The sequence below is a fragment of the Ursus arctos genome, unplaced genomic scaffold (genome assembly GCF_023065955.2).
Source record: "Ursus arctos isolate Adak ecotype North America unplaced genomic scaffold, UrsArc2.0 scaffold_8, whole genome shotgun sequence".
NCBI lineage: Eukaryota > Metazoa > Chordata > Mammalia > Carnivora > Ursidae > Ursus > Ursus arctos.
Genome location: NW_026623100.1, coordinates 15,487,849 through 15,500,825, shown reverse-complemented (window position 1 = coordinate 15,500,825; position 12,977 = coordinate 15,487,849). Strand labels below are relative to the sequence as shown.

At 37.6% G+C, this 12,977-nt stretch overlaps 1 protein-coding gene across 1 annotated transcript in view; it reads left to right on the top strand.

The window, feature by feature from the left end:
- The window catches only part of PIGF (phosphatidylinositol glycan anchor biosynthesis class F), a 34,746-nt gene that overhangs the window by 16,357 nt on the left and 5,412 nt on the right, over positions 1-12,977 (top strand). Inside the window, exon 5 of the mRNA XM_026486563.4 lies at positions 4,158-4,266. Within this exon, the coding sequence (XP_026342348.1) occupies positions 4,158-4,266 (109 nt within the window). The remainder of the gene's footprint in view (positions 1-4,157; positions 4,267-12,977) is intronic.

Genomic DNA, 12,977 nt, shown 5'->3' with positions numbered 1-12,977 from the left:
AATGGGTTAAAAGGGTAAAAAAATCAGAGGGTTAATTCCCAATGGTAGTATTCCCAGCAAAAGAGTAAGAAAAAGAAAATCTTAAGGGATCTGGAGAGAAAAAACAAGTCTTTATAAGTCTTTAAAAAGAAAATGCCAAGAACCAAAGACTTGATTTTAGGTTAAGAAGACCCATGGATTTCCAGCGTCATGGCTGAAAAGACACCCACTTCAAGACAAAGGATTTTGAAATTTTAGATAACCAAGAGTAAAGAGAAGATTCCAAAGGCTACCAGAGAGGGCAGTGGTGAGGGGAGCATCTTACCTAGAGAGGACTGGGAGTCAGAACATCTGAACTTTTCAGGTGGGAAACAGAAAATGGAGCAATGCCTTCAAAATTCTGAGGCAAAATGATTTCCAACAGTTACAGTAAAGTCCTTTTCAGACTTCAAACAATCTTTAAAATCTGTTTTACCCTTTCTCAGTAATCTATTGAAGGAGGTACTTTAAAAAAAAGAAAAGAAAAAAAAAAGGAAGGAAGGAAGGAAGGAAGAAAAAGTATGAGAAAGGCTTGGAATCCAGGAAGCAGGAGACCCAAAATCATCGAGAGAGGCAAAGGGAATTCCTGGGGTGATGGTATAGGGAACTGACAGGACAGCAGCCTCAGGCTTAGAAAGCAACCAGTCCAGCTTGGGGCAGGTGAGGTGCCTTCAAAAAGAAAGACAGAAGGAGAGCAGAGAACACAAACCAGTATTTAGAGGGGATATTCAGTTTCTTTGCAATATTTGAGGATGGTTTAGTGACAGGTAGGTAAGGAAATGGAGGATAAAATGAGGCAGTTCTTAACATCCAAAGAACATGAAAAATTCACTATAAGAGGAAATGTGACTGCGGTTTACTGTGTGGTTCAGCTGTGATGAACATTTTCATAATCATAATGATGTAGATACTGTGCTATTGATTCAGCCGAGAGGAGAGGATGGTGAGTCAGGGAGAAATAAGTATGTGGCGATGGGAGACTTGTGGGAAAAGGGTACTAAGTCCTCTTCTTCCAGTGTAGAAAGCAGGGAGTAACTACATCTTGAAAAGTCTATACCTAATGTATGCTCTTTAAATTTTGAGGTAGGCAGAAGGACCTGAAGAGCTTTCAGTGTCTGCCTTGGGAGCAGAAATCGGAAGTGGGGAGGGTTGCAGGGAGGGATTGGTAGTAGGCGTCATCCTCTAATTGTGATCTGGGACCTTGAAGGTATTGATATAATGATTTTGATGAATATTTTAATTTTACAAAGATAGGCTACAGCGGTTTTCTGTTTTTAAAACTAGATCCTAGTTCCATTTTTTTCTGTATTATGTGTAAGATCATAAACGCCTTTGGATACATCAAACAAAATAGAGGACAACCTCTGGCGGAGTTTGCACATTTTATAACCGATGGCCTCGGTGTGCTATAAAAATGAAAAATGTGCAGATATGGATCTCGCCCCTTAGCCCAGGGAACTTGGAGCTGAGAGGTTAGATAAGCCACGTACATAACCGTTGTTGAAACAGAGCTCTGATCATATCTGCCTTGATTTCAAACCTTCAGTGGCTTCCTTAGTGTGACTTCAGGTTTTTCTAAAATCCTAACCTTAAATCTCCCGCAATGAGATACTGCTTCACACCCACTAAGATGCTGGGATCAGTAGTAACAAGTACCAGCAAGGATGGGGAGAAATCGGAATTGTCACACATGTGAGTCGCAATGTGAGATGGCTCAGCTGCTTTGGAAAACAGTCTGGCAGTTCCTTTAAAAGGTTAAACGTAGTTCTCACAGGACCCAGCAATTCCATTTCTTACTATATCCCCAAGAAAAAGGAGAACATATGTCCACACAAAGCTTGTCCATGACTGTTTAGAGGAGCAGTATGCATAGTAGCCAAAAAGTCAAAACAACTCTAACGTCCCAGGAACTGATGCATGGGAAAAATACATGTGATATATCCATGCACAAAATATTGTTTGACGATAAAAAAAGACGTACGCTACAAAATGGATGGATCTTGAAAACAGTGCGCTAAGGGAAAGAAGCCAGTCACAAAAGTCCGAACACGCATTGTATGATTCCACGTATATGAAATGTTTGGAATACGCTAATCCATAGAGACAGAAAGTAGATTAATGGTTGCCTAGGGCTGGAGGGAAGGGGAAATGGGGAGTGACTGCTAACAGGAAAAAGGGTGTCATTTTGGGATGAAGGTTGCACAACTCTAAATGTACTAAGAAACATTGGGTTGTGCACTTTAAATGAGTGAATTGTATGACTGGGAAAGGGTTATCTGGGGCAGGTTTTCGCTGTCCTCAACGAAGGTGTTATTTTTAAAAATCCTAACTCTAACCTACTTTTCCAGCCTTATTTCCCATTCTCCCTTTCGGCCTCAACCAATTTTACTTGCGTTCCTTCTACCCGCAATGCGGGTCTTTCTCCAGTTCATCAAGCCCAGGTGCCACCCATTCTTCTAGTTCTGGCGGAACTTCCTCATCCATAAAATGGAAGAAGTAAACCCCTCCCAGCAGAAAGTAAACCTGGCTTTCAACCTCTCCCAGACTTTATGTCTCTAGATACATCACTTTATATATTGCAACGTATAGGAGTTAAGTGTTAAGTGAAAACTAGCCAACATTTGACAGCCACAGATAGTCAAAAATTAACCCTAGAAAATCCTTTAAATTGCCTGAACAGGGTAGTTACCTCTTTACATTAAACTCCCCAGTTTTTTTTCCCTCCAAGATTAGGACAAATCTCTGTCTTGTTGAATGCTAGCTAAAGAAATTGACTTGCATTTTTAGGTGTTATATAAAATTAAAAAAAATAACGGTTGCCTAGAAAATAAAACGAATTTGGATCTATGGCGATTGGCTCTAACCTTCTTCCAGTCCCGATTTTTAAAAAATTTTTTATTATGATATGTTAGTCACCATACAGTACAGCATTAGTTTTTGATGTAGTGTTCCATGATTCATTGTTCGTGTATAACACCCAGTGTTCCATGCAATACGTGCCCTCCTTAATACCCATCACTGGCCTATCCCAATCCCCCCCCCCCACTTAAACCCTCAGTTTGTTTCCCAGAGTCCATAGTCGCTCGTGGTTCATGAACCAGTCCCGATTTTCAATCGATTTCAAGAGCTACGGCTCTTATCTTGTGTAGGGTGGGGGAGGGGCAATAATGAGAAGGACCCGTGACAGAGGGATTGGCTTATGAACTGACTTGTCATTTGGGGCTACTTTAATTTAGTGTATATTTTGTGCGTATGGCCTGTTTCTAATGAAAGAAATCCTCTAACAAAACAGATGTCTTCAGTTATTCCCACACCGGCTGGAAGAAACTGCTTTTCATAAACTTTATAATAAGTCAACCTTGCATTTTAAACAACTGAATATTTGGAATCCTACTTACTGCTTTGTGGTGGGGTTTTAGCAGACTCACGCTGCGCACGGCTGAGTGGTCACACTCTGAGTGGCAGGCTGAAAGCAAGATCCACTCAGAGAATGGCAGAATTATGTCTTTTCACCTTTATGCTCTAAGATACACACTTAATAAATAAGAATGGTAGGAGAAATTGCTGTATCTTTTGAAATCTTTTGTTCTTATTCTCTACTCCTCACCCACCAAATAAATAGAGTTGATTTGTTTACATGAAATGTGCCATAGGAAGGGCTAGTTGAGTAAGTGATGGTCCCTTCCATGCAGTGGAATACTAGTATAGCTGTTAACAAGGCAAAACTGGGTTTATAACATGATGCATTTGAGTTTTGATAAAGGATATATACATCTGTGCATATATCATTCCAAACATATTTGTACATGCATAAAATATTTCTGGAAGGATATGTACTCTGTTGGTAATAGCAGCTGCTGCTGGGGAGAGGAACCAGAGTTGATAAGGTGGGAGGAAGACTTAGCTTTCATTGCAAATGCTCTTTCCAATTGTTTGACTCTTACCGTGTGCACATATTACCTGTCCGACTGACAAACACATCATCTTACTAATTAGTTGTTGATAGTTCAGGGTAAATAGATGTCAATTCGAGATGGTTAAATGAGCAGAGCACATATGTGTAGTGTTGTTGGCACTCCTGTGATTCTCTGGCAGCTAAGATAGATACCACCGGTGATTTCCGTATTTGTGTTTTACAGAGTTACATCCATTTGGGAGAACAGTCTTCAGATCACTACAATTTCTAGCTTTATAGGAACATGGCTCGGAGCCTTTCCTATTCCACTCGATTGGGAAAGACCATGGCAGGTTGGTTTCAGCTGCTTAAAGTAACAAAGCAGATGGACAGTGATGGTAAATCCGATGAAGCGAACCAGTGTGTCTGTATAAACTGTGTTGTTGTTCAGTTAAGTAGGGTTTCCAGTTCCCTCTGTCACCGGAACCTCGGTGATTTCTTATTGGCCCCAGGGCCTGTAGGCATCCGGATCAGCCCGGTTCTGTCCTCCTGGCACTATGTTTTCTACATGTATAGGTGAACAAATAAGCTTAGTTTGTGAATATTTATAGGAGTCTTTAAAAAATAGGGTAGAAGTTGCAGGAATGTCCTGTTTTCAACTTTGATACTCATTGCCTTTGTGGTCTTAGATTCGTATCTTTGTAATTTGATTTATGGCCAAGTTGAATGTTGATTTTGAAATATTTTTTAAAAGCGTATAGCAAAGTCAGTTTTGAAATAGGGTTATGTGATATTGGAGGAAGCTCATGACCATCAAGTGTTTTGTTTCCAATCACAATTGGATATAGCCAATAACCTAGGTAAAGCACAATGAGGTAAGTGTTCTTTTTACTCCCATGTTACGGATGAAGAAACGGATTCCTAGAGGATATATAATATATCCAAGGTCACTGAGCTAGTAATGAATATATCTTTGTCTTCGTTTTCAGTGGCTTCTGTAGAATGCTGTTATATAGTTACCCCCAAATTTATTTAACAGATTCACTACTGATCATTTAGGTTATTGCCAGTATTTCACTATTACAGGTAGTGCTGGGGTAAACACCTTTGAATCTATATTTTCATGCGTTTTCCAATGATTTTCTCAAGGTAATTTCTCCCAAATGGAATTGTAGTATTAAAAACTAAATATACTTTCTTTTTTCAACACAAAGAGAATGGTATTTATAGTACGCATTTATTTAGAAAATTTAAGCAATAGTAATTAAAAAGAAGAAAATAAAAATTATCAAGTATCTAACCACCCAGAGGCAACCCTCATTTCATTTGTATTTTGGTGATAATTTGTACAGTTCTTTCTCTGTGTGTGTAACTATAATATATGTGTCATTTTTTTTTTTTAAACCACCCTGTCCACAGTCATCCTTGATACTGCCTTCCCCTTAACAGCTCAGGTCAAACTGGTCACTGGCCCTTTTGATTTTAATTAATTAATTATTTTTTTAAACATCTCTTGGATCTGTCGTCTCTCCATTTACATTTACTTCTCTAACTTGTACAAGTGTCTCTCATCTCGTTTATGTCCTCCCTACTAACCACTCTTTACATAGCAAAATACACACCTGATCCTGTCATGTCTCCTGCTGAAAATCTTCCAGAGGCTTCCTCACTGCTTTAAGCCGGAGTCCTCTGGCATAACTTACAAGGGCCTCTGTGATCTTGTTTCTACTTAGGTGTGTAGTACATGTTATTCAGGTCCCAGCTCTTCTATTTACTATGTGATTTGAGCAAGTTAACTGTAAAATGAAGGTAGTAGTAGTTGTGAGGATTAAATGAGATCATTTGTAAGAAATGGTAGCTATTATCTTAAATTATAATTGCCATTCTTATTTATAAGACTTAGAAATTGTGTTGTTGTCTTTGGAAAATAGTACTATCATTTCCTTAAGATAAATTCTTAAAGTAGAATTGCTGGATATGCATTTTTAAATCATTTTATTTTTTTTTCATCACGATAAGTATACTCTTTAATCCCCATCCCCTATTTCCCTGATCCCCCCAGCTCCCTCCCCTATGGTAACCATCAGTTCGTTCTCTGTAGTTAAGAGTCTGTTTCTTGGTTTGTCTTTCTTTTTTTCTCCTTTTTTGTTTCGTTTCTTAAATTCCACATCTGAGTGAAATCATATGGTGTTTGTCTTTCTCTGACTTATTTCACTCAGGATTATACTCTCTAGCTCTGTCCATGTTGTTGCAGCTGATGAGATTTCATTCTTTTTATGACTGAATAATATTCCATTGTAGCTGTGTACCGCATCTTCTTTATTCATCTGTTGATGGACACTTGGGCTGCTTCCGTAATGTGGCTATTGTAAATAATGCGGCTATAAACATAGGGGTGCATGTATCCCTTTGAATTAGTGTTTTTGTATTTTTGGATGAATACCCAGTAGTGTGATTCCTGGATCATAGGGTAGTGCTATTTTAATTTTAATTTTAAAATTAAATTTAATTTTAAACTCCGTACTGTTTTCCATTGGCTGCACCAGTTTGCATTCCCACCCACACTGCACAAGGGCTCCTTTTTCTCCACATCCTCACCGACCCCTGTTATTTCCTGTGTTGTTGATTTTAGCTGTTGTGACAGGTGTGAGGTGATATCTCACCTCGGTTGAGCTTCGGTTTGCATTTCCCTGATGACGAGTGATGTATGTGTGTCATTTTTAATCTTTTTTTTCCATCAGCAGTATGTTATGGAGCTCATTCCTGGTCAGTGAAAATTTACATATAAGTAATGTTCCATTATTTGAGTAAAATCGTATGTCAGTTTCTTATCAATGAACACTTAGGTTGTTTATAGTTTCACAATTATTGATTTATTGTTATTAGCTATGGTGATTTTCATTTTTAAACATACATCTTTGCATATTTGTCCAGTTTTCTCTAGTAGAATTCCTAGATGATAGCTGGGTTAAATCTTTGGTATGCATCTCAATTTTCAAAGGCTTTTAAGGCATTTGGATTATATGTCTTACACCTAAATGCCTCCTTTTAAGTCCGCTCTTTGTTCTGTTAGATGTCATGTCTCCTTAGACAAGTTGTTCTTCGACCTTCAGTAAGTCTGGTGGGTTTGCCTTTCCCTGTAATTTGCATCTGTTGCATATTACAGAAATCCCTGGAGGTTTGGGGTATCACTGATACCCTTCTCAAGGTTTTAGTACTGATAAAGTTATCTTGTATACTGGGAGGTGGGGATCTGTTTGTACTCAAGTTACTATCTTACGGAACTTAATTTCATTCAATAGTGTCAATGATTTCTAAATTGGCGCAAGATAATCAGAATCATTAGAAAGTATATATAGAAAATTGTGTTTTAACCTGCATTCGATTCATTACTTTCAGATAGATGCAATTAAGTCTAAATACAAAGTATTGGTACATAAAGCACGCGGGCTGCGGCTTTAGTGAGTTGGGAAGGTAATGTATGATTAACATGTCAGTTTGCATATAGATGGAATATTTTAGAGTGTAAATGATATTTTACACTTGGCTAAATGCTAAGTTTATAAGACTATGTAGAAGTAGAAACTGAATTATGGGGAGTAGATGTGCCCAAATCTGGGTTTAGGTTTGCATAGAAAATATGTGTTAATGTGCTAATGTGTAAATGATTTATAGTCCATTTATCTATTTTGGATCGTTCAGGCTTCTAGCTACTGACTTGTATTTTTCTACCTCAGTGCTTGTTTACAGTAGGAGGTAAGCTGGATCCGAATTGATGGGTTCACTTTTTTTAAATTAATGTGAAGTTTCCATTTGAATTACTGCCTTTTTAAAAAAGATTTTCTAGCTAGCTAATTTATGTAACAGGTGTTGGTCTTCATTAAGAATGTTTGATTCGACTGGACTATTACTGGTGCTTTAATTGTTTTTACCATTGGGTTGTTTTCAGAGTGTTCCTAGTTAATGACCCACTTATTCACTATTATCTTTTAAAAATTAGGATACATGCTGTTGGTGGCACGATAGAATGTACAGTTAATCATCTTTATTCATATAATAACCTGCCCCCCTCTGTTTCAGCAGATACTTACTGCTAAACCAGGGAAATGATGAGGCTTCATTGTTTTCTTTTACTTTTTAATTTCAGCGAACAAGGTGTTTTGTTTTGCTCTGTTCTTCATAAGTAACTACCTAGACTCAGTACCCAGTGTGGTTCACGGTACTGACAGAACCTGCCAAAGTAGCAATAAAGCTGAGAAAGGAATATGGCATTACCTCAAAATGGAGATTTTGCTAGACCAAAATTTCATGAGAAGAGACTACTGTATACACTTAATATTATCTAAACTATAACATGTATAAAGAAGAGATTTTAGTTCTCTGTTCCTTGTAGCCCAATACAGGTATGATACGTTTATGATAAAGCAAGCTTTTCTGGATTGTGATCTGGTTTTATTTATATTCTAGTCAGAGAAACAAGAGTATCCAGTTAAGCAAGGATTTCTTCTTAAAAACACACACACACACACACACACACACAACCCGACAAACACTTTTACATGTGTTAGTTCAGTTTTCTCTACTTGAACTCAAATCTGACTTTGTATAAAGTTCCAGAGGCCAAACATAAACTTATAATGACGTGAGTTCTGTATTAAGCAGTTTCAAGCTTATTTATATTTTTTATATCATTTCATCCCCATGACTGGAAAGGTCCATTGAAGATATGTAATCTCAGTGAAAAAAAAAAGTGTTTTCATTTACTGATAGGAATTTTAAATAATTTTGAGTAGTGACAAGTGACAGAAGATAGCAGGCGTCTTTATGGTTGGAGGAAGCCTTCCCTTTGTAGGGGGCAGCAAGAGGATTTGCTGAAAGAGAATATGGCAGGGCGGCTACCCCTACCCTCGTTGGTCATTTTCGTTGTCTTTTAAAAAAATATTTGCAAGACATCTTCTCTTCCCTACCTTAATTGTTTGCCTTAAATATCAGCAAGAAAATAAGCATTTACATTGCCCATAATCCAGACAGCCTTCTTCACTCCCAGAAAATGCTTATGGTTTTATAGTTACTGACAAACATTTTGACTCTGGAAAACCTCTGTACATTATAATTATTTGCTGTAACTAAATAGCTAATTAGTAAGTATTTAAGTTCTTACTATGTACAAAGCATACATTCTGGATCCGAATTGATCCGAATTTAATTATTTGATTTCAGTAATTTAGATTCAGATTTAATATGCTCTAAATATTTTATAGAATGGTTATGAGCTTTTCATCTGGAAAAATGTCTTAGTTCTTTCCTTTATCAGAAGTAGGCCAGTATTTCATGTTGATAAAAAAAAATTAATGGAAGGTTAAGAAATGTTGGTTATTTGCAGCAAAGGAAATATGCCATAAAGGTTTTAAACCCACTTGTTTTATTACTTGGTAGACAGATAACGTGATGATTAAGAGCTCTGGCATCAGATTACTAGGTTCAAATCCTGCCTCTGCCATTAACTAGTGAGGATTGAATAATATAATCCTTCTAAAGGACTTAGTTCAGGACTTGACACATAGTTACTGCTTAATTAATGTTACAGGCATTTGTGACCTATTAACAGTTGTTGTTTAATGACTGTATTTTTAGCATTACAAAAAAATGCAAATTCCATCGTTTGGGTTCTCAAAGTGTTAGAGTGCATTGATTGCCTCCTTGTGTTATTTACTCTGCCCAGCAGTCCTTCGGTTGGTGGAGTGGATTGTTTCATTCATCTTTTTGTTCTTTGGTATTTAGGGTATTTGGGTTTCACGTAATTTTCAATTCTGTCTGACATTTCAGATGGCAGTGGGAAGAAAATATAAAATGTGTAGATCTCTTTATGTGTGTACCGGGCATGGGGCTTGGCACTGTCCACAGGTAACTTAATCCTAACAAGGGTAGTGCAAGGTGGGTTTCTTTCCCTTTTTTTACACATAAGAATGTCAAAGTGTGGGGAGCGGAGTACACATCTTGCTCAACACTGCTGGGCTGATAAAAGGAAGCCTTAGGATCCAAACCTGATTCTCTTCCTTGCTGGGGACCAGAAACATAACTTTTCTTCTTCCTTTCCCTTTCCTCCCTTCCTTCTCTCCTTTCTTCCTTTCCTTTCCTTTCCTTCCTTCCTTCCTTCCTTCCTTCCTTCCTTCCTTCCTTCCTTCCTTCCTTCCTTCCTTCTTTCCTTCCTTCCCTCTTTCTCTACTTTTTTTTTTTAAAGGCCATAGTTTAGATCTCTTTGGAAAAGCTAAAGTAGTTATTGTATTGCATTTCTTCCCACACGTAAGAATTTCATACAAATGCCATGACCACTGTGGTGTATGTATTTTTAGAACATAAAATTTAATACGTTTGTAGGAGAATTTCAAGTTAATATCCAAAGCTTTTGTGCCTAGAAAACCCACAACTGCCTTTAAACTCTGGACATGAGTGCTGCTATCTCTAAAATGGAATTGAACCAGATAATCACATCTCTTCTCAGTGTACTTGTTTTCTACAAAGTTAAAAAGCAAAATTGATTTGAGATTTTTTTAAAGCAATTTAAAATTGTTTAAAAATATTTGTACTTGTTCCCATAACAGATAATTAAGGCATCGTTACATGTTAAAATCTTTTTGTTTTCTCTGGTTTTATCAGGTTACAGATTCATTATTTGTGAAAAATGTATATGCATTTTCTAAAGCCACAGATGCTACAGATAATTCTTTCATAAATTGAAGCTAGAGATCATAAGGATTACTGGAAATACTGCTAGAGTGAGGGATAAAACTAAAATCATGGATTTAATTATTGAAAAGTGGCATGTTTTCAGGTTAATTGGTGTTTCTTTTATCGAAAGTATTATACAGTGTTATAGACAGACCAAAATAAAATATTAATTTATATGTATATGATTTATGTTTCAAGTATTGAAAAAAACCTGTAATACTTAAATGACAGAAAATGGTTTTGTATTTAAAAGGTGGGTCATTTTTTGGTAATCATGCTGATAATGGTCTGCTGGCAGGACTTTCATGTGAGAAAGAATAGTGCCAGCCAGGTTAATTTATTTGTACGACCTTGACCATATATCGTCGCTTTCACAAAAAGTTCCAGATTGGAGACCACACACCTCTCTGCAAATAGCTCTTCCTAAATCCGCGCTCTCGGTCATGGGAGAGTGGTGGAGTATAGCTGGATGGGTGCAGACTTACAACCAGAGAAATGTGTCCAGATGAGGAGATTCACCTATAATGTATTCCTACATCAGACAATAGCATTTGCTTCAAGAAGATCGAGAAAAACACCTCAATTATAACCAAATACAGAGGAAAATATAAATCATCATTTAAAGCCAGTAGACGTGTCAGCTGACTTTGCAAGATGAATTCTTTCTGTCATGCAAACACACATTTGTGAGAAGCACCACAGACATTAAACAGGTAGCTTGTGAGAACTTCAGAACTAGCTGCCTAACTAGCTTCCTTTTTTTATCTGAAAGAGCCAGTAATCCTAATGATTGTGAGTGGTTCTGTTTCTAGGTTTTCTTTTTTTTTTTTTTTTAAGATTTTTTATTTATTTATTCGACAGAGATAGAGACAGCCAGCGAGAGAGGGAACACAAGCAGGGGGAGTGGGAGAGGAAGAAGCAGGCTCATAGCAGAGGACCCTGATGTGGGGCTCGATCCCATAACGCTGGGATCACGCCCTGAGCCGAAGGCAGACGCTTAACCGCTGTGCCACCCAGGCGCCCCTGTTTCTAGCTTTTCTGATCTGCAGACAGATCAGTCTCCCTATGGTATCTGTGATGTCAGGTACCTTTCCAAAAATTATATCGCAGCACTTACTATTTAAGAATTTGTTGTTAAAACTAGATGCCCAAAATCAAATAATCGTAGTTTCAGTTTAACTGCTTAGTTTATAGTAGGGGCTCAATAGTTTTGAATGAATGGAGTCATTCATATGAGACTATTAAAAATGACAGAAATGTCTACCAAGTGGTTGGCTTAAAATCAGTTTTTGTACTTACGCTTCCTAAAATTTATTGAAAAATGACAGCAAGGAGCCCGAATTGCCCTTCTATTTCTGAGGCGAGGCTACATATGGTTAATATAATGCAGTGTGTTGTGTGGCTTTTGAGAGTTTTCGCATAAGCTTTATACTCCCCAGACATCTCATGTGAAGAATGGCATGTGTTAAAGAGGATGACCAGGGCAAGGGATTCGTTCTACAGCACAATAGAACACTGCTCATGAACTAGTTTATTTGTTCTAAACCTCCACTTCTAATTGTTACTTAGTAGTGTCAGTTACCTAAGAAATACATCGGTGATCACCTCAGTTTAGTTTTTTCAGGCTAACACCTATACAAAATATACTGATGCGTGGTACTTCACCGCTTTCGTGACGAATTTTAGGGTAATACAATGGCCCCACATTTCAAGTACAAGAGGTCCTATTACCCCTGTTTTGCACATTGGGGAACTGAGGCTCAGATGGTGAGTGATCTGGCCAAGGCCACACAGCCAGTAAGTGGCTGACCCGGGTCCGCAGCTCAGCTCATTGTCTCCACTGACGGTGCAACTTCCCAGAAAAGCCAAGTAAAGCTTGTAAGTGAAATAGGAAGTGTTTTTAAAAGTAGCCTAATGTTTTTGTACAATTATTTTAAAACTTTCGTTGACTATCTGAAACTAACTTTAGGAGAAATCATCGTCTGATTTCAAATACCTCATCCTCATTTGAGGAAACCCGCAGTAGCTCATAAACCGCCATACTCACTGACCTGCCCAACTGGCTGTTACATGGTCGTGTCAGAAACCCGGGGATATCATTTCCGTGACGGCACAAGATTCAAAATCCACTCGCATTTAATATATAGTAAAGGAACCCAAGTAATACTGTGCAGATTATAATTAAAATGGATTTAAGCTGTTTACTCTCAAATCACATAATAAATGCCGTCTACATTACTGAAATTGATCCTTAAAATTCTGAACCAAAATCTAGAGGGTCACTGTATTACTCTGACCAATCAGAACAGTTAATAAAAATACTTGTTAGGGTTGA